The sequence below is a fragment of the Panthera tigris genome, chromosome B2 (genome assembly GCF_018350195.1).
Source record: "Panthera tigris isolate Pti1 chromosome B2, P.tigris_Pti1_mat1.1, whole genome shotgun sequence".
Taxonomy (NCBI): Eukaryota; Metazoa; Chordata; class Mammalia; order Carnivora; family Felidae; genus Panthera; species Panthera tigris.
The window spans coordinates 95,846,867-95,869,126 of record NC_056664.1 but is presented as its reverse complement, the minus strand read 5'-3'; the positions used below and the strand labels follow the sequence as shown (position 1 = coordinate 95,869,126).

The 22,260-nt window shown below is 45.3% G+C and overlaps 1 protein-coding gene across 2 annotated transcripts; it reads right to left on the bottom strand.

Annotated features, from left to right (window-relative positions):
• Positions 1-6,406: 6,406 nt before the first annotated feature.
• On the bottom strand, positions 6,407-22,240 carry MTRES1 (mitochondrial transcription rescue factor 1). Of its 2 annotated transcripts, none has more exons than XM_042986905.1 (4): positions 22,152-22,240; positions 12,493-12,971; positions 10,818-10,890; positions 6,407-6,609 (listed from the first exon to the last, which is right to left on the bottom strand). In XM_042986905.1, the coding sequence occupies exons 2-4, from the start codon at positions 12,957-12,959 to the stop codon at positions 6,430-6,432; spliced, it is 720 nt and encodes a 239-aa protein (XP_042842839.1). In that variant the 5' UTR covers positions 12,960-12,971; positions 22,152-22,240; the 3' UTR covers positions 6,407-6,429. The 2 variants fall into 2 exon arrangements, with proteins under 2 accessions (XP_042842839.1, XP_007078817.1); XM_007078755.3 differs by having other exon boundaries at positions 21,824-22,228.
• Between the last annotated feature and the right edge of the window lie 20 nt (positions 22,241-22,260).

Genomic DNA, 22,260 nt, shown 5'->3' with positions numbered 1-22,260 from the left:
CAGTGGTGTCCTTTATCACCCACATCCTCTAAGCCCCAACTTGATCTTAGATATGGGTGTGCTGGTTTTAGAATTGCCGTGTGTGAAATCACTGGCGATTGTGGAGACCCCTGTTCTGGTAATAGCAAATTTGGGGAGAATTTGTGAAAGTAATTGCCGAGGGTCAGGTTCTCTAGGGGTGGAGCCTGAGGGCATCCCTGAGAGATTGGTTGTGGGTGTGCCCTCAGGAGAAGGGGCGGGGGGGGGGGGGGGGGGGGGGGGGAGGAGCAGGGAAGGCCAGGAGCAAGAGTGTAGTCTCCACTGCAGTACAGCTTCATCCCCATACAGGGAAGACCTAGAATATGGGTTATTTGGCGTAATTAGACCCAGCTGAGGCAGAGGGGCTGGCTGGTTATTGTCAGAGGTGTTTCCCAGGGAAAAGGGTAGCTCGCCCAGAATGGCCAAGGGCCCGCTCCAGAAGGGCTGCCGTGAGCGGTTAGCTGGCCCTCAGCGGCTAGGGGTTGGACGCACTGGTAAGGGATCTGGGTAATATTCTATCAGCATTGGGTAGGGTCAGAACCACCAGAGGGCATGTCAAACCAGATCAGTGGACTCCATCCCCAGGGATTCTGCCGCAGCAGGTCTGGATGGCACCCAAGCATTTGCATTTCTAAGTTCCCAGGTGATGCTTGTCCTGCTGGTCCACGGCACACCCAGAACTGCGCTAGTGACCTCACAAAACATGCTGTGAATATCAAGGAAACTGAAGGCTTAGCACTTTCCTGATCATTAGAAATAGATCTGAGCTGAAGTAAGTGGTTTCCTGTTGCAATAAAACTGCTTCTTAACTAGCGATAAACTAAATCTTAGCTTTTAGGTCAGTGGGAAGAAGCAGGTTCACAAATACATCAAGGCTTAGGGGCAGTGGCCAAATGTGATGGCTTTTGCCAGAGCACTTTTGCAGGAGGAAGCCTGTTCATTGATTTTAAGGAGTAAGAATTGATTTGTTCTAAATACAGTTTGTAGTCCTCATGGTGAACTGTATCCTTGACAGATGTTGAGACATTAATGCCACAGCCCGGTCCTTCCAGAAGCTCCTACAGTGTGATGACTGTAGTCAAAAGTGACAGTGGGCTTATTAAATTACACGGAGTTGATGTTTTTGTAAGAGCTCCCATTTTTCTGAGCCCTGTAATAGGTGAGGAACATGCTAAGGATTTGACATGTCATTCAGTCCTCACAGAAACCCTGTGGGGTAGATATTTCCATGCCCCATTTTACAGATGGGATGCTTCCAGAGGTCAAGGTCATAAAGTTGGCAGAGCTGGGGGGTGCCAGTGATGACCAGTCTGACTCCAAAGTCTGTGTTCCTAATTTCTGCACTGCCGCTAGTGTGGCTGAGTGCAGTAAATTTCCCCATCTTTCTGCCTAGGGGTCTCCTACCATTGAATTCGGGGTTTTGCTGACTGTCCACAGTTTCTGGATCTGCCTGAGTGCGTGTTTGACTCAGGAAACCTGTCAATGCAGGAAACAGAACAAGGGATGCGGTAAGAACCATGTCTGCTTCTAAAGGAAGTTCATTCCTTCTGCAAAAATATTTGTAATGTCTGTTATCTCCTAGGCACTGTTCCATGACTGACAAGTCCCAAACTCACTTGTTGGTAGCTAAGAGGCCTTGGAGAGAGAAGGCTCTGATAGTAAACACAAAACCTAACATCTCTTGCCTGAAACAGACTTTCAAGATGCACGGTGGGTATAAGCAGACTGGGAAGCTTGGCTCCCTGGCTCGGTGTAGACAGCTGAGGCCAATGCAGATGGAACAAGGCTGGAGTCTGGCCCGAGGCACCTGCAGGCCCAGTTTCCTGACTCTCCTGCTTCTCACAGACTGAAACATTGCTAAGATGCTGTGAATGCTGGCTGCAGGACCGGACGGCCTTGGTCTTCCTGGTGTTCAGTCCCCGTTATTTGCTGACACAAGGTGTTCAACTGAAGTCTCCTCCTGGGTTTGGACAAGCAGAAGTCTCAGCACAGACACAGTTCAGGCATGATGGGGCATACACTTCGGTATATGGGTGCCTTCTTTTCGGGTTCATACTGCTTGTGTTGCTTGAACGCAGAGCTGACTTCGTTTTAGCCTCACCTTTTGTGTATCTGTCTCAGAATCAAGGGTTAAGGGATCTCCCCTACAATCCTAAAGAAAATTCTACACATGGCACGGGGAAGGAAGTATCTGGTAGTAACCCCTCTGAGTGGGGCTCTGGAAGTGGGCGTTACCAGTCCAGGCCTCTCAACAGAAATTGCCCATTTTAGACACTTGCTGTTCTACCCTGACTGCAGTTCTTGGGGCTTCACTTACCTGCCTTGGGGAAGGTCTCACCAGCTTTAAGAATAAAGTCCCAGGATAGAAAGCCCATTGGGAAGAATTGCCATCTCTACACATCAAGAATCAAGAAGTGCATCGTGAGTGATCCATGTCAAGACCATGCAAAAATCACACTTTGACCAGTCTGCTTTTGATATACCTGGTCTGTTAAATAATGAACTTAGGCAAACAAGCAGGTCTTTGGGAGGAACAGGAAAGCGGCAGTCTCAGCTGCATCCAATTTCAGAGCCCTCAGATGAGGCAGCAGCAGCTACCAAAGGCAGAAGCAGCAGGCTTGGGGGGGGGGGGGCTTTCCTGTGCAGGAAAAGAGAACTTAGGAATGCGTGTTAAAAATAACTCTTTACTCCTACATTAGTCGGGCAAAAGTTAGAAAGCTGGATCATGCCGGGGCTGGATGAGGCTACGTCTGCAGGCACTTTCACGTGTTGCTGGTGGGAGGCAGCCTTGCTCAGCTGTTCTGGCGAGTAAGCAGCACTGTTATTTGCGGTGAGGGGAGGTGGGGAGAGTCTGGGAGAAGGGGCAGGCAAAATGTGGTGGATGCGCTTTGGTATCACGCGGCAGTGAGAAGCCACAGATTGATGCGCCATGGATGGAGCTTCAAAACCACGGAGTAGAAAAAGATACAAAATGAAAAGAACAGCACATTTTACAAGAAAGCATGCAAACAAAATGATACACATTAAACACATCAGCGTGTTTGGCTAAAGTATGAGAGGAGGACAGGGAAATAAACTAGAACGAGAGAGGAGCAAAAAGAAATGTGAAAGAATAGCTTGGGGGGTGGGTACCGGTGCTAGGGCATTTCCCAATGGAAAAACTTCCGGGCCTGTGCCCCTGCCCACCCCCTGAGGTGCTGGTAAATGTTTAACGAATGACTCTCCAAGGGAAACATCAATTCTGTTTTGGGGTGACTGCTGATCTCCAAGGTGAGTACACTGCCGTGGCTGCTTGCCGGCTTGCTGTGGGACCTGCCGAGGTTTTGGAGATGCATACTGTGCTCACTGCGTCTGCTCCGTGCAGTGTTCAATTTCCTTCACTACTCCCTTGAGAGTGTCAGTAAGCTGAGAACCCGACAGTAACTTTTTGAAAGCTCAAATACATAGGAGCAAGATAAGGCAGAACTTCAGTAGAGTGTGAATCTACTTGCCTGTACCCTGCATCCTTTAGATGGTTCACGGAACATCACCACCACCCGACATCTGCTCCCTTTTTAGCTTCTTAGAAAACGCTAGTTATGTTCCCATCTCAATTATCATTGACCAAATAAACTGTGACTTAAGGAAGGAGTATCCCCCAAATGTCTACTTTTCTCTCCAAAATGCTAAAAAGATAATGAAACGATTGCCTGGCCATCTATGTAATTTTCCGGGAAAGACCGTAAATGCTGTCTGGCAGAGAGATGCAATTACCATCATATTTCCTAAAGGAGTGCCATTTCTTTGAAAGAATTAACCATCATTACTGGTATAAGCGCTAGATCAGCCTCCACCAAAATAGTCACAACTTAAAAAAAAAAAAAAATTCTTCCTTGTCATCCTATGAGAGCAGGTATCTTGAGCTCATCTCTCCCGACAGTTGGGGTCAGACAACTCTGTTGTGAGGGTGTCCTACACTGTAGGGGTTTAGAGGCATCACTGGTCTCTATCCACTCGATGCCCTTATTGCCCCCTCCCCAACGTCTCTAGACAGTACCAAATGTCCCCGGGGGGAGGGTGTGTGTGTGTGAAATACCCTGGTCGAGAACCATTGCAGTGGAAACATATACATCTTTAATCCTTTCATCATAGTCTTTTCAAATTTTCTTTAATTTTCACTGAGGAGGCCTCTCCAGGGTAGCACTATAAAGCAACCGTCATTTGGGGTCAAGTATGGAGTGAACTTGCAAGAGTTCTACAAATCTTTACGAACTGCTTTTGTTTCTGCGATTTCATAGATATGTTTGAAGTCCCTTGTACTGCAGACAGCTGCGAGAGATCAGTTTTTGCCACGTGTTGTCACCAAACCAACATTCTCCCATCAGGGTTTTTTTTTTCTTTTTTTTCTTAGTTTGATTTTTTAAAACAGAGACGTCTGGAGTGAACCAAACACTGCAAGCAGCTGGGTGAGATGGTGATTACCCACAGGGCTTCTAAAAGCCTCGCTAGTGAGTGGCTCTTCCCACTGTGTAGCAACTCCTCTTACCTCATACAACGCATCTTGACTTTCTCCCTCATTCGAACACAGGACAAGGTAAGGCAGTTAGTATCCTGATCCTTATTTGACCAATGAGGAAGCTGAAGCTCTGAGAGACTAAGGTCAACCTATGACCAAGGTAACCCAACTTGCTGATGATAAGGCTGAGCCTAAAAACCAGGACCCCTGACACATCACAAGATCATGCCGCCTTGCACCATACTAATTAGGCTTTCTATATCTAGAACTTTCCCAAGAGAAGTCTGGAGAAGAGAGGGAGAGGGAGACAGGGACAGAGAGAGGTAAAGGAAATGGGAAAAACTATGGACATTTATCTCTTAAATTACAATTCATAACTAACTCATGTTGAAATCGAACATGTTTTTACTAATAAGTCAGCAAAGTCCAGTTAACAAGTGGTAAGATAGAAAAATTCCCTATTACACTGGACAGTATGTAATATTTCTTCCTGAGAGCTTACTTGAGCTTTCAAATAAAAATCGATTTTCCTGAGTCTTCAGAAATCCAAGGTGGTAAAGACTTCCAGACTCATGGGCCCAAACATCCCACTGTTTTGGGCCACAGAGGTTTCTCTTCACTGTCAGTTAACCTGAATTCCTAAGAATTCCTGGAGGGCAAATAAAAAGACCCAGACACAGCCAGTCTCTTTTACATGACACAGTCTAATAAAGTCTCTAAGTGAGCTGACCTTCTGGTGCCAGGAAACCATTCCTGGAAGACTACAAACTAGTATTTCTGCAGATGCCCTTTTCTTAGATCATGTGTATTACGTATGTGTCCCTTGTAGTTTTTAAACATTTTAAAAATGTTTATTTTAGAGAGGGGGGCAGAGGGAGAGGATCTTAAGCAGGCTCCACTCATGACCCTGGGATCACGACCTGAGCTGAAATCAAGAGTCGGACACTCAACCAACTGAGCCACCAAGGTGCCCCTGTGTCCCTTCTAATACTGTATTTTTTTTTTAAGGCTTGGCCCCTTTTATGACACCTTCTTGAGAACTAGATTCTCTGATTCTTTGTTCTCTTCATTGGTAAAATCTGTTTCAGCTGAAACCTACTACTAAAAACAACTTTCATCTGAAAATCAAACCCTCAGCTTACTGGGGCAGGGGGGAAGGGTCATCACATATTCTTCTGTCAAAGGTCAGATAGTAAATACTTTACGTTTCGTGGGCTACATAAGGTCTCTGTGATATATTCCTTCCTTCTTTTCTTTTAACAGTGCTTTAAAAATGTAAAAACCATTCCTGAGTGCCATAAAAAGGCCTCTGGCTGCCCCTGACCTAAACAATTAATTTTAGATGGGCCCTAACTAGCCCCTTTAGAATGAGTTAGAACAACTTATCCATACTTCTGAAGGCAAACCTCTGAAGGGAATTAAAGCTCACATGTTGGTAATTCAGAAGGGCTGGTGGTGAAAGGGGGTCCCCCAGTGTTCTCCCTCGAGGATATGAAGGGTGACCTTGACATTACTTGATTTTGCCTTAAGAAGCCTGCACCCAGGGAAGCTGGCCAAAAGGGATAAAATGGAAATGAAAGCACAAACAACAAGGCCCGTTTATTTTACATGGACTCCCGACGTATTTAATGTGGGAACAGCAGGCTAGTCATTAAAACCCTCTCTGGGCTTAATTCATTCAGCACACATCTCATTCATGCTCATGGGGCTAAAACGAGGTCAAAATGAGCACAAATCAAGCCCTGGAGAGGAATCCAGGCCATGGGAAGTGTCTCCAAGCTATGGATCCCAATTTCCACAAAACAGCTCAGCAGTTTCCACTAAGGGCAAGAGAACTTTAATAAAAATGCCCTCTTTTTAAGCTGGCCCTTTCCCCCATCACTCGAAAGTAGCTTTATTGATAGAAAGCAATTCATTTATTTAGACATACTCTTTTTAGGCAACTTTAACTTTTTCCACCGGCGTAACACCACTCTGTACTTCTCGCTTTCAGTTTTCTCTCCCAACACTTTTTTCAGGAGAACCCTCATCACTGTCTCTGTTTCTGCTTCTTTATCCTCTCCAATTAGAAGATCCAATGTATCTCCCACTTTCACCTGAAAATTAAAAGAAAACTCAGCCTTTACTGCATTTTGGGAAACATAGGCCAATGCAAATGTCCTTTTATTTTTTCTTTTTTTAGTAGTCTCTACACCCAATGTGTGGCTTGAACTCATGACCCTGGGATCGAGTCGAAAGCTCCCCCAACCAGGCACCCCACAAACATCCTTGGTTTGAGTTTCACCAGGTGACCACTCCCTAGAGGGGCAGGTGAGGAAAGGCAGTGATTCCTCTGAGGCTGTCCCTCATCCCTAGTGCCTCCAGGTGAAAGGGCCTCACTCACAGGATGCCCCAGACACACGTGCCCGATCCTGTCCACGTCCTTCCTTCAGACTTGGATGGCTTCCTACGGGCAGCCCGGGTGGTGTGGCTCAAATACCTCTACTAGATGATTGAAGGAGACACACGGAGGCATTTGTTTTGGTAACAATGACAAGAAACAAAGAGAGTGGGGCACAATCTTAGAGAATATGTGCATAGTAATTACTACCAGCACTGAGACAACCATTTCCAGTGTAACTTTTCACTGATTTCAACCCAGATGAGCTACATAATTGGGGACGGGGCAGTTTGTTGAAAATTAGTCACTGTGGAACAGTCAGCGTATCGCTTAGAGAAATGGTAAAGAAAAGGCCTAACACTGATTAGCCCTAGTGATGCCACATCATCAAGAAGATAGGACTCAATTCACCAAGACAGAATGCCACAGAAAAGAGGGTAGGGTTGGATGCAGACTCAGTAGGTTAAAAAGGCTGAGGTCAGACCCATTCTTGCCCAGATGGGAGCCTTGGGTTGAGTACTTCAGGGCCATGTCCTAGGGCAGTCCTATCAGTGTTGCTGGGGACAGCCTATGGTGGATACCTGGTCCTGGCAGCCCAGGATTCCAGAGGATCTGCCCAGTGACTCAGGAAGGAGCTAAAGTGACCCAGGTGCCAGATGCTGCTTCTACTGTAACATAAGCCAGGGATGACTGGGGCCATCTCCGACCTCTCACCACTGCTTCCAAGGAGGCGGGAAGCAACTCCATGTGTGGGCCATGGACTCTAAGTGGGTACGCACGGCCATTCATTTATTTAGAGCCAGGTGAGCTGGAGAACACATGGCTGTTTAAAAGCTGACTGGAGGTTTTCTATTTAAGAAGTATGTGCCACTTTTACTTTATTTTCAGTTAATGCTCTCTGAGGCAGCAAACATGTGTACCTCACCAGGGCAAGCTCATGTTTGTTCTCCCACCCATTCAAGGGCCCAATATTCAGTCCAAAACATGGGAACACACACCTGTTAGCCACAATGCCATACTGGTCAACCCAGACAGCTTAGAGCAGCTAGATGGGAACTCACACAGGAGCTGATGATAAACCTTAACATTCTCCTCTCTGGGCTAGGAAGCAGAAGGGCTCACACCACAAGTAGGCATGAAGACTGCTTCTCCCCTGGGCTTGAAGGTTGGGCTGACATAGGCATCATCTAAGGGATCTGTCCTCCTGTAGTTCTTATGCGTTTAATTGAAAATAAATGACCATTGGGGCACCTGGGTGGCTCAGTCGGTTAAGCATCAGATTCTTGATCTCTGCTCAGGTCATGATCTCACAGTTTGTGGGTTCGAGCCCTGCATTGGACTCTGTGCTGACGGCATGGAGCCTGCTTGGGATTCTGTCTTTCTCTGTGCCTCTTATCTGCTTGTGCTCTATCTCAAAATAAATCTAAAAAACTTAAAAATAAATAATAAATAACCATTGGGGCGCTTGGGTGGCTCAGTCGGTTGGGCGTCCGACTCTTGATTTCCACTCAGGTCAGGATCTTGCAGTTTGTGGGATCAAACCCCATGTCGGGCTCTGTGCTGGCAGTGTGGAGCCTGCTCTGGATTCTGTCTCTCCCTCTCTCTGCCCCTCCCCTGCTCGCATGTGCTCTCAAAATAAAAAAAAAAATTAAAATATTAAAAAAAAAAGAAGACCATTTGGCCCAACTATATGGACATTTAAAATCAACGTCCAGAAATACAAGGCTTGAGAACTCTGCTTTACATTTTTCAGCATAACTTTATTTCATTAAAATTCACTTTTTAGTAACATATGCACGTGACACAAAATATACAAAGTATAAAAGGATACACAGAGAAAAAGACAACCCTTATTGTGTACCCCTTCACAGATATACTGTGCATAATGTCTGTCCCTTAAAAGAGCAGGCTCGTGTGTGGCTGAGCAGCAGATCCCTTTGGTAGCTTACTTCTAAGGCAGAGAAAAGGGAAGGAATATTTCTCAGGGAGAGAATGAGTTTAGGAAGGCTTCAATCACCATAGTCCGGCTCTAAACACCCTTTGTTTAAGTCAACAGGGACCCAGCAGCACCTCCAGTACTCTGGGCCCCACCTGGTTTGCAGCTAACAGAAAAGGTTTGCTCAGCTACAGGCAGCCAGCTTTATAGATGCAGCATCAGAAAACTGCCTGACCCTTCAAGGCCAGCAGCCAGGCACAGCCCCATGCAGCAGGTCATGGTAAGGGAGGTGTCCTTTATTCTCTGCAACGGCCAGTCCTTTCTAATGTGGGAGACAGCACACCAGACATAAAGCAAAAGCGGATGGGATTACGGGCTGTTCCAAATATCTACATTTCAAATCTTCCCTTAGCTGCAGTTACTATGGCTACAGGCCTCCTAGTAACAAGGCAGCCCGAGTGCTAACACTGGCCCCTTCCCTCTGCTGACCCTCAGGAGAAATCTGGAAAGCAGCCGAGAAAACAGAACACCCAAGGCAGAATGAAGAAGCAGCCATTAGACTGTAGTTAATACTATCTCAAAGCAGGGGGAGAAAAATAGACTTGGGGCATTTGTAAATGAGGCCCTGGTACAGAGGCGCGGTGCACCAAGAACAGGTCTTAGGAACGCTGTGGCCGAGGGGAGGGGGCAGGGCTACAACCAGGAAAAAGCAATTATGGGACAAGAGCCTAATCTCCAGATGCATGTCTGGAGTGCCTGATTTCCTGAAGCTCACAGAGCAATGACTGACATGCCGAACCTGCCGGGTCAGGTGCCATCAGAGATCGAGGACCTTGTGACCTGGCAGCTGAGACAGGCACTGTCCATTCAGCCGCAAGAACCTGTATGATCCCAGGGAACAAGGTCTCTGAAGAAAGCCTCGGTGCTCACCCAGGTCCATGGCCAACAGCTCACACCCTCCCTTGTCGCAGGGCAAAAGGATGTAGCTCAGGTCCCCCAGCCCCAGGGGGGTTCTGAAACATGAAACAAGCCTAATAGTAACCTACAAAAGTGTGTGTACCTTCCCTGGAACATTAGTTCCCTAGATACTAAGAGTTAGATTATGTCTGCCAATGCCTCATATGTCAGTGTCTTCCAAACTTTTTAAGGGTTTCTGTCATACACTTTTTGATTGTGTTTTGTTGACTTTAACTATCGTATTATTTTCCCAATTAGGAAAGTGATATATACTTGTAAAAAATTCAGAAAATAAAAAGAATGAAGAAAATATAACCCATAATGCCCCAGAGATAAATACTAGTAATATTGATATTTTAATTCCAGATATATGTAAAATGTAACTTTTTACAAAAATATGTAACTTTCACAGTATATTGTAACAACACTGGATACTGGAAATACATTTTCTTGTAACTGACTTCTTTCACATAACAATAGTATTGAAGTTCCATAGTATAATGGTTAGCACTCTAGACTCTGAACAATAGTATTGATGTGGGGCTGTCAGAAAACTGGGAGTCTCGGTTTTGACAGCCGCTGTGCACACAGAGCAGGGCACCCAGCAAGTGCTGGCGGGTAACTGCCGAAATGAACAAAATTCCACATCTGCAGAAGTCCCGTAGTCCAGAGTTACCTCTACATGGACCAACTGTTCTTTTTAGCCTATAACGATTTTATGGGACTAATGACTTGGAAGTTTAACTAATGGATTCTTGCCAATTCTGATAGTGGTGTGTCTTAAAATTTTAAAGACGAAGGGAAAGATTCATCTTGAAGTCACTTGGGCTGCAAAAGAGCAGGTAGTTTGTGTGAAGTTGGCTGGTGAGTCTCACTAGCCTGATCAGGCCCACAGGGAATCGCAGAGAGGGTAACACAGACACACACAGGAGACGCTGAAACCCCAAGTAAGGAGCCTGAGGGGAAACTAGGGAGGCACTGAGTACTGGCAGAGCAACAGACAAAAATATCTGGCTGTCATAATATCTCACCGTTCTGCTTTTCTTCCATAATTTTTCCCCATTCAGCCTGAGTTCGCCTTTGTAGAACGCATCTTCCACTTTGCTTTAAAAAAAACACACACACAAAAACAACAAAAAAAACCAAATGCTTTGAAATAGAAATATATTCAAAACAATTATAGAGGTCTGAGAAAAACATCTGCCATTAATGTTTTATTCTGATAGTCACCAGCCTCTTCACAAAAGTCTCCGTTCTGGGTGCTGGGAAAATGAAAGTCAACTGCTCCCGTATGTACACACGACAGCGAGATCAAGGGGTTCTCCTGAATAGACGCCCACGTATGCTCGCACATCAGCACAGATATGCTCGAATCATCGGCAGGTAATCAAAACTCTGACGGGGCTCTGCGAGGGCCGGGCACTACCTCACCGGACTTCTGCAAAGCAGGAGCACCTGTGATTCACGACCACCAAAGGGCTCTGCGAGACAAACCAGGCACGACACGAATGTTGGGGCTATTAAAAAATCCTCTGCTAGTCCGAGCTGAGGTTGGGGAAATTCCAATCCAGCAGCTGCAGTCTGTCTTAATCACCAGGGCAACCGGACCAGGAGCCGGTGCCGACAAAAATCAGTGCCATTTTCTCTTGCTGCTCTGACTCCAGGGGAGTTATATCTGGGTGGGTTTCTGCTTCATGATAACAGCACCAGCTACTACTCTGGGGAAGAGAGAGAGGATCCCTTACAAGTTTGCCAGATTTTAGAGAATACTCAGTAAATCCCGACAAGGGTCCCTATGGGATTGGTCACCCTTGTAAGTCCTTAAACTTCATGGATTAAAAAATTAAACCATGCCATTAAATTAGGTCATACAGGTATAAATTACACATGGAGACCTTTCTGAATATATTATCCATACCGTGATTCTTACCTTGTATGCAGTATGCACACAATGAGTGCTAAAGGAATGAATGAACAATGAGGGTCACTATTATAGAATTAGTCTAGCAGAGAGAACAAGAATACTAGAGAAATCGTGAAAGTTACACTTAATATCTCTGGGCACTATATGTGAACACACACAGTACTTTCTTCATAATAGCTAACATATATTGAGTACCTACCATGTGTTAGGCACTGTTAAAATGCTTTAGATGGAGGAGAGAGATACTCATTTAATCCTAGCAACCAGCTTCTAAGGTGTTATTTTACATTATACAGATGAGAAAACTGACACTTAGAGAATTTAAGTAACTTGCCCAAGGTCACACAGCAAACCAGGACTGAAACCCCAGGAGTCTAGCTGCGGAGCCTGCATTCTTAACCACCACATTCTCCTGCTTCTGTTGCTTCTAAAAGGGACCTTCTCACACTGTGGCATTTGTGAAACCCATGTACGGCTTCTTCTTACGATACACACCTAACATAGTCATTACTTCCCTCCTCAAGAAGTAATCAGTGGTTCACCTTAGAGTCAACTGTGTCTTAGATCAGGGAGAGGTGGCACCTGGGATGTGCAGGCAGTCACTTGACTCCTCTGGAAATCAGTTTTCTCACCTGTAGAATGAAGTAACCGAACAGGTTCCTAGAAGGTCCTTTCCTAACTGTGGTTCCTCCTCACCATGATATGGGCTGAGTGGCTGGAAACGGTGCATTAACATAACAAAAAGACAAAGGATTTTGTAATAAAACGCGCATCGTACTTACTTTCTTCCAACATCTAGGCCTGTCTTTAGGATAACATCGTACCGAAAAGACTGCACTGCTTTCTCCAGGTCTTTATAGTCTCTGACCACACTAGGGTCGTCCTCCAGCTCCTCCTCCCGCTCACTCATCTCGCCGTGGCTCTCCTCATCAGAGTCCTCTTCAGCTGCGGCTTTCTGCAGAGTCTTTTCAGTGGATTTTTTAGAGCCTGTATTACTTTTGAGTCTTATGGAAAATGGGAAAATATATTCTGGGGATATGAAAAGCCTGGGGAGTCTCCGTGAGAAAACGTTATGGAAAAATGTTTTACAATTTGATGTGTTTAACTTGGTACTAGAAAAATATAAGTATCGATTCCAGGAAGCACAGAGTTTGTACGAAGGTGTCCCTTGTAGTGCTCCCCAGAGTCCAATCCAGGCATCTGGCTTTCTCAAAACGCTGGCAGGCAATCTGACACTGGTCATAGCCATGGCACATAGAACCTGAAACAGATGATAATTCAGTTTTATTTCATGAGTGCAGCGTCCTGGCATTCTTACAACACAAACCATACATACCATGAACACTTAATATCTAGCACTATCCTTAGGCTCCCCTACAAAAGACCATATTGGTCTGCACGTAGTGAGGGCCACGCACTGCACCGTGGTGAGTCTTCTAGCTGTGCTTACCTCACAGGGTGCTCGTGAGGGTGAAACTAGATACTGTGTGTGAAAACACTGCTTCTCTTCTCCATCCCCCAAATTAACTTGGATACTTATTGCTACTGAAAAATATTAACAATAGTTCTTAATGATATTAAAAAAAGAAAAGATCTCATGGTGCCTGGTGGCTCAGTCAGTTAAGCTTCCGACTTTGGCTCAGGAAGTTCATGAGCTCGAGTCCCACATCAGGCTCTGAGCTGACAGCACAGCGCCTGGAGCCTATTTCGAGTTCTGTGTCTCCCTCTCTCTCTGTCTCTCCCCTGCTCACACTCTGTCTCTGTCTCTAAAATAAAAATAAAACATTAAAAAACTTGTATCCACCAAGTTAATATTAAGAAAAAGAAAAGGTCTCACGGAGAGAAAAAGTATTTATTGGCATACGTTACATCTCTACAATAATGACTTTGCTAAGGAAAGACACCAGGTCATGACTTCACAAAACCCAGAGTGAATCTCAGCTTTGTTTCAACCTCCAACCCTACCAAATCAGAGGTAGGGATGAGCAAATTGGACAGATCTGCATTTTACCTCCTTTTACATCTTCCTCCTACCGTTTAACAGAGGCATTAGCTAGCAGAGAAGGAAGGGGCCTAGAGACCCACAAAGTAGGTAATTGTTTCCTGAGGCACCGAGGTGCTGACATGCCAGAGAGTAGTCAATTCCTGTATTACCCCAAAGACAGCAGAAACCATCTCATTATGATGGTAACAAACCTTCCCAAGTACATCAAGATGGTTTTAGAGACCATGATTTAGTGATTTGAGAAGGGCTGCCATATGGTCAATATTCCCATACCTTAAGTCTGAGAATGACTTTCCATGGTGCCAACGCTATACTTTCAGACAGATTTCTTTGATGATGGTTTGAAGGATTTTTCCTTCCTACTTTCCATTCATCACAAAACTGACAACAGCAATTACCTGTAAACCCACTCAAAACCACATAGCTAGCTACTTCCAAGTTGTATTTGTTAACATTTTGGGCCTTATTTTTGTTGGCATGAATGAGGCAGACAACACAAGCTCAAGTCTGTATCTCACTGTTCTTGGGACCCCAATCTGAGTCTTAACTGAGAAGTAAAGCAGGCATAAATTAAGGGTTGTTTTTCAACACAACTAGAATTTGAAATAATTTTTTTTAAGCTTTTTTTTTTTTTTGAGAGAGCACATCTGCACACGTAAAGGGGAGGGGCGCAGAGAGAGAGAGAGAGAGAGAGAGAGAGAGAGAGAATCCCAACCAGCCTCAGCATTATCAACTCAGAGCCTGATGCGGGGCTCGAACTCATGAACCGTGAGATCATGACCTGACCAGAAATCAAGAGTCGGAAACTTAGCTGACCAAGCCACCCCCACGTGCCCCTAAAATAATTTTTAAATGCTATAAAAATCCACAGAATACTCTAAAATACTGAATGGAAACTATTTGAAGCACCTTAAAGAGAAACATTGAGAAAAATCATTTTTATACACATTTTATCTAATTTAGTAGAGAATCAATAATAACGATGCATAGAAAAAGCCTTAAGTTTTCTAGAAGCAGGGATAAAGAAAGAAAATAGTATATTTCAGTAGTTCCTAAACTTTGTATTTCATGGATTGCTACAATAAAAAATTAAGGGGTGCCTGGCTAGCTCAGTCAGTGGAGCATTTGACTCTTGATCTCCAGTTGTGTGTTCGAGCCCCACGTTGGGTATAGAGATTATTTAAAAATAAAATCTTTAAAAAAAAAAAATTTTTTTTAACGTTTATTTATTTTTCAGACAGAGAGAGACAGAGCATGAACGGGGGAGGGTCAGAGAGAAAGGGAGACACAGAATCTGAAGCAGGCTCCAGGCTCTGAGCTGTCAGCACAGAGCCTGACGCGGGGCTCGAACTCACGGACCGTGAGATCATGACCTGAGCCGAAGTCGGATGCTTAACCGACTGAGCCACCCAGGCGCCCTAAAAATAAAATCTTAAAAAAATTTTAAGTTACCTAATGGTGGACTTTTTATTTTTCCAAGTAAAGATATTTTTTAAGGTAGTAATTGCTACTCTTATACCATAATTTGAGAAAGATTTCAATGATTATATATGAAACATATTTTCATGGCAGAAAATTTGAAAAAAATATTAAGAAAATTCAAACCACCCGAATCCACTCTATGACAATCACTGTTAACATTTTAACATATATTCCTTACAGTGTAAAATGTTAAGAAAAGTAATTCTCTCATATGCAGAGCCTTTCATACCTTCCCACCCACCAAAAACACACAGGAAGGTTAACCTTAAGTAGCCAGAGCTCTCTATCAGCCTCAGAAATTCTATGTTGGGCCTAAGTTGTAGACTTGTTAGAATTTATCCAGGTGATGTCCAAGTTATAGGCCTAACAGCCCTGGCTGAAATCACCACTAACTGTTGGGCCTAGACCAGATCAGTTAATAAGATGCTCTTGTAATACAGAAGATGAAGATTGGCATTAATGATGATAATCTGCCTATCTTTAGGTATTTTTCAAACTGTGAGCCATGAGCCATTATTAATTTTTACTTTTTTTTTTTTAATTTTTTTTTAACGTTTATTTATTTTTGAGACAGAGAAAGACAGAGCATGAACGGGGAGGGTCAGAGAGAGAGAGAGGGAGACACAGAATCCGAAGCAGCTCCAGGCTCTGAGCTGTCAGCACAGAGCCCGACACGGGGCTCGAACTCACGGACTGTGAGATCATGACCTGAACCGAAATTGGACGCTTAACCGACTGAGCCACCCAGGCGCCCCTAATTTTTACTTTTTAAGAACACTGAAGAGTACAGAAAATATTACAGCGCATCACATAGTAAATACTGCTTTATGCAACTTCCATTACAATTACACATACATATATAAGAATATACACACACACACTGGGTCATCATGTAAAATGTATTTACTGTAGATAATAATAATAAAAAAAAGTCAGGGGCACCTGGGTGGCTCAGTCGGTTAAGTGTCTGACTCTTCATTTCAGCTCAGGTCATGATCTCAAGGTTTGTGGGTTTGAGCCCTGCATTGGGCTCCGTGCTGGCAGTAAGGAGCCTGCTTGGGATTCTCTCTCTGCCCCGCCCTGGCTCTCTCTCTCAAAATAAAAAAAATAAAAACTTTAACTGTTTTTTAATGTTTATTTTTGAGAAAGAGAGAGCGCGTGCGTGAGAGAGGGAGGGAGGGAGGGGCAAAGAGAGAGGGAGACACAGAACCCAAAGCAGGATATAGGCTCTGAGCTGTCAGCACAGAGCCTGACGTGGGGCTCAAACTCATGAGCCATGAGATCATGACCTGAGCCAAAGTCGAATGCCCAACCAACTGAGCCACCCAGGTGCCCCAATACAAACTTAAGAAAAAGTTTGGGGTGCCTGGGTGGCTCAATTAAGCATCAGGTCATGAACTCATAGTTTGTGAATTTGAGCCCCTTGTCAGGCTCCAAGTTGATAGTGAGGAGCTTGTCTGGGATTCTCTCTCCTCCTCTCTCTGCCCCTCACCTGCTCACGCTTCTCTTGAAATAAATAAATAAACGTTAAAAAAAAAATTGAAAACGCTGATCTAAGTGACTTTAGCAAAGTGTTTTTTGCTATTAGGTATAATGCCAAAGGCCATATGTATGCCTGGAAGCTGAGAACCCACCTGCCTGTTCCCCTCAATTAACAATAGCCCCAGAGCCATAGGGTTTGCAGAAATGGAAAGGGCACCCTCTCAGGGATAACTTTGTGCAGAGTCCTCATTTTACATATGAGTACAAATGAGACTCGGAACAATTTAACAACCCACTAAGTCATACAGCTAGTAAACAATCCAGTCAGGATTCCAATGACAAGTCTTGACACTCACTGTTTACTATGGGTCAGGCGCTCCTCTATTAACTCATTTATTCCTTCCAACAAGCCCATCTCAGTTACAGGGTCAGACAAATACTCAGTGGATTCAAACCCAGGCTCCCTGGCTAAGTCAAGGCTCCATGCTGAAGTGCCTGTCTTCTGACTCTAAGTCCACTGTTCTTTCTGCTACGCCATGACATTTATTGTCTCGTTTTCTCTTGAACAAAAACCAACTTTCACCAACTGCAATACTAGAGAGAATGAATAGTTTCAGGAGCAGAGGAGTGGCAGGAACTGTCACCCCGACTTAGGAGAAATCCTAAGGGGTGCCTGGCTGACTTGGGTGGTGAAGAGTGTGACTTGATCTCATGGTTGAGTTCGAGCCCCACGTTTGGTGTACAGATTACTTAAAAATGAAGAAGAAGAAGAAGAAGAAGAAGAAGAAGAAGAAGAAGAGGAGGAGGAGGAGGAGGAGGAGGAGGAGGAGGAGGAGGAGGAGGAGGAGGAGGAAGAAGAGGAAGAGGAAATCCTAAGAGGAGACATCCTCGGGGAGGGAAGTCCTGTCTGTCAGTCCCTGGACTCCCACATTTCCCTGCTGAAGCCCCACCTTTATATCACACTGTTGTGTCTTGTGAGGAATGCTTGGATAGGATATTGCTCTTTGTATATATCACAAATAGATCTCATTTACCTACACTAGGAAACTTTTACTAGCACAAAACAAGAATTTTAAGATTGTACTCACATGGAAATACAATAAACATAACCAAAATGTCAAGCCAAGTATTACCTTCGTGTTTATTAGCTACTACTCCCTCTTTGTGATCTGCTTATTCTCTAGCATGCAAATGTCAGTAAATGCTGGAAGTTTAGATAAAATTTATGAACATAAGGGGCGCCTAGGTGGCTCAGTCAGTTAAGCATCTGATTCTTGATCTCAGCTCAGCTCTTAATCTCAGGATTCTAAGTTTAAGCCCTGTGTTAGGCTTCATGCTAAGCGCGGAGCCTACTTAAAAAAAAAAACAAACTACGGGGGCCCTTGGGTGGCTCAATGGTTTAAGCATCTGACTTAGGCTCAGGTCATGATCTCGTGGTTCGTGAGTTTGAGTCCCATGTCAGGCTCTGTGCTGACAGCCTCAGAGCCTGGAGCCTGCTTCGGATTCTGTGTCTCCCTCTCTCTCTGCCCCTTCCCTGCTCTCTCTCAAAAATAAACATTTAAAAAACATTTAAAAAAAAGATTAAACAAATTATGAACATAAAATTGAGAAAACACATTAACCTAATTTTTGCTGGAGATGATGACCATTTGTAGCAATGGACACCCAGGGCCACGGGGTAGAGCCTGAGAACCCAAGTTCTATCACAGAGCTGATCACTGGTCAGAGGAGGAGTAATGGAGCAGAGTGCTAACCAGGCCCCAACCCCTCTTCGACCAGAGCAGCAGTGCTGGAAAATACTGAGGTTCCTTGTATTTCACTTGGAGAAAGGATTCTACTAATGGGAAAAAAAAATGTCCTTTTAGCATGGCTTCCCCCCTCTTCCAGGCTCCACACAAGAGCCACTCTCCCTCTCCACCCTCCCCTTCCCTTTTCCAAATTCATGTTGCACCAATGCTATGTGTCTTTGTACTGTTATTATCTTCTAAGCTCTATGGGTAGTGACAGGGCAAGAATTGTGTCTCATTCCTCACTCCCATCCCCATTAGCTTGGCACACACAAACACCAGTGAATACTTGCAGACTCATTTTCTAGAAATGAAAGGAGCATCCTACCCATTATCACATCCACCCTACACTCACTCATTTGCCTGTATATGCTAGGTAGCCAGCTAGGCTAGGCTTGGGGATAGGGGATAAAACACAGCCCTTGCCCTCAAGGAACTGCTATTCAAGGGGAATGTGGGCAAATTGGCTGTCAGAGAACTTAAGTGAAAGCTAAGGTCCAAAGGAGGCGGGACCCTATATAGGCTAATGCCTGGAGCAGGGACGCCTGTGAAGAGTTCTAACTGCAAAGGTGGCCTGAAACAGAACTTGGGGGGAACAGCAAGTTACAACCATAATTTTTCGCTTTCTAATGGACCATTCTCATCAGCATGCTGTTACTTCTCTCACTAAAAAGCCAACCAACCTTCTCTTAATGCCACTAACTCCCAGCTACAACTTTTGTTCATCTTTATAACAAAAGTCAAAAGTGTTGTCTATGCTCTCCTCAACGCCTCTCATTTTCTAACTCCAAAAGGTCATTTATGAGTCCTCCTCTTGTCTGACCTCTCAGCACATCTGAAACCAGTGATCACTCCCTTCTTCTTCACTTGGCTTCCGGGACACCTTGCTCTTGGTACTCCTCCTGGTGTACCGTCCCTGCTGTCCTCCCTTCTCCCAGACATCTTAACGCTGGTGGGCCCCTGGGCTCAATCTTTGGCCTGCATCTCTTCTACGTGATTCATCAGTTTTGACAAATGCGTATCAAGACACCAAACATTTCCATGGTTTTAAATGCCGTCTATATGCCAACTACTCCCCAGTCTACATCCCCATTCCAGATCTTTCTCCCAAATTCCAGACATGTATATCTGTGCAGAAAAGATTTAATATAGCAGGCCTGAGACCGCTATCCTTAGAAAGGCCTGCTTACAAGGTGGGCCCCCAGCTGGCATCTGGAAACTTGGGATTTCAGGACTCTCACCACTCTCAGAACTGACAGGAGTAGCTCACCGCTGTAAACTGTTTGTACAATTTCTTATGATGAACACCTGCTTTCCTTCTGGGAGTCTTGAATTTTGGTACATGCTAGGCAGAGAGTGCCTATATGACAAAAGCCTATAAACACCCTGGGCAAAGTCCCTAACGAGCTTCCCTGATAGATAGTATTTCACATGTCACAGTTTGTTGCTGGGGATTTAAGCCTGTCCTATTGAGTCCACTGGGAGAGGACTCTTAAAGGACTGCACCTGGTTTCCTCCAGATTTTGTCCCGTGCATCTTCTCCCTTTGCTACTGTGCTTTGTATCTTTCTGCTGTGATAAACCCTAGCCCTGACCCAGAGCCAAGTCCTGTTGAATCTTCCTAGTGAATCAGTGAACCTAGGGGTGGTCTTGGGATATTGACACAATATCCAAACGCTTATTTGACATCCCTGTTACTTTGGGTGTGTAACAGGTATCTCAAGCTATACTGGTCCCAAAACAAACTCCTGACACGTCTCCAACCCCAAATCTGTTTCACCTGTAGCCTTCCCCATGTCAGTACATGATAACTCCACCCTTGTAGGTGCTGAGAACAAAAGCTTCCGGTAATTCTTGATTCTCCCTCATACCCATACCCAATATGCCAAGAGGTTATTATGTTGGCTGTATCTTCAAAACACGGTCCGTATCCCATCACCTCTCACCACTTCCACTGCTTCATCACCAGGGATACTACAAAGGCTCCAGTAGAGTCTATTTTCCACAGACCAGTCATTCTTCCAAAAATAATTTATACTTTATCACTCCTACAAAAGCATGGAGAAGAGGAAGGTCCCTACTGTAGCTAACAGGCTCCATGTGATCTCGTCCCTCCGTTCCCTCTCTGACCTCATCTCTTGCCACTCTTACCTTTGCTCTCTCAGCTCCAGCCACACTGACCTTCCTGATGCTCCTCACATACAACAGGGACATTTCTGGTTAAGGTCTCTGTCCCAGCTGCACCCAGAACTCTTACCCCACACACCTGCATAAGTAACTTATTTTCTTAAACTTCTTTTTTTTTTTTTAACGTTTATTCATTTTTGAGAAAGGAAGACAGGCAGAACATGAGTGCGGGAGGGGCAGAGAGAGGCAGACAAGAATCCGAAGTAGGCTCCAAGCTCTGGCACAGAGCCTGATGTGGGGCTCGAACCCATGGACGGTGAGTTCATGACCTGAGCTGAAATAGGATGCTTAACTGATTGAGACACCCAGGCACCTCTCTTCAACTCTTAACTCAAATGTCACCTCAATCCTGTCTACTCATTCCAATTCTATTTAATAAGCTTTTTGCCCTCCCAATCATCCCTTACTCCGCTCTACTTTTCTCCTCTATAGCACTTATCACCTATCATATCATACATAATTTACTGGGTGTTTCTTTCTCTTTTTTCCTTTTTTTGGACTGTTTCCCCTAATAGAATATAAACTCTACCAGGGTAGAAATCTTCACCTGAATTTGTTTACCTCTGCTGAATCCTAAGGGCCTCAGAAGAGTGCCTGGCACATGGTGGGTGTGCTTAATTAGCCACCGTGAAACGAAAGTAGATCAGGAGAATTGGAGCATCAGAATGAACCCAGAAAAGATCCCACAAAGTTGGGGCTCGATTGAAGTGCAAAAGGCTAGATTTCGAAAGACCCTGCCCATAGAAGTTTGGAATTGACCCAGAGAGCATGTGAACCATAGAAAGATCTTAAGCAGGGAAGTGACCCGATAGAAGTACATTTCAAAAGATTATTATTATTATTGCTAATCACGTGGACGTGAGTTGCGAGGATGAAAACGGCAGGCATCCGGGAGGTTTGTGGTGAGATCTTCAGGAGAGATATAAGATACGTGAATTAGTCGAAGGCAGTACGAAATCAACGTCTGGGAGAGGCAACGTTACCCTTGACCTGCGGGACACTGGGAATCGCTCCACGTTCTGAGCCTGTTCACTACTCCATTAAGAACCTGTCCTAACTGCTTTGCGGTCTACTGCAACTGCAAATCCTCCCTTCTCCTGGAGACCTCAGACTGAGCACCGAAACGGGGTCGGGTTCCCTGGCATACTCCCCACCCCCGCGGACTGCGCACCTTCCCGGGTCCTCAAGGTCAAAGGAAACTGGACACCTGCGTCCTCGAGCTCCGGGTCTGCGTTTGAAGCCAGCAGTAGCGGCCGGGCCCAAAGGCGGCGTGCCTCGGCGCGCCGAGTGCCCACGACCCCGCAACCCCTGGGTCCACCGGGCGTCCTGAGGCTGGCCGGGCCGGGGCAGGCAGGACGCGGCAGACTCACGCGGAGTCCTGGCAGGAGCGCAGGCTGGGCAGAGGCGTTCGCCGCGCCCCTACTTCACGAGTGCGCGCCAGGAAGCAACAGAGTGGGCGCCAGGCGGGGGCACAGCACGCCCGACAGGGGCGCAGTTACCTGCAAGTCAGGGCAGCTCCTCCCCCCCGTCGATCCCTCCCCGTGGCCTTGCGGACGGGGCCTCCAGGCCCCGCCCTGCCTTGCCCCGCCCCTTCCGTCAGCGCCGCCG

Coding starts and splice junctions, on each gene's coding strand:
- MTRES1 (XM_042986905.1), bottom strand. CDS start 12,959: ATGGCTATGACCAGTGTCAGATTGCCTGCCAGCGTTTTGAGAAAGCCA. Junction 10,891..12,492: donor GGCCTAGATGTTGGAAGAAA/GTAAGTACGATG, acceptor TTTTTTTTAAAG/CAAAGTGGAAGATGCGTTCT. Junction 6,610..10,817: donor TATGGAAGAAAAGCAGAACG/GTGAGATATTAT, acceptor TTTAATTTTCAG/GTGAAAGTGGGAGATACATT.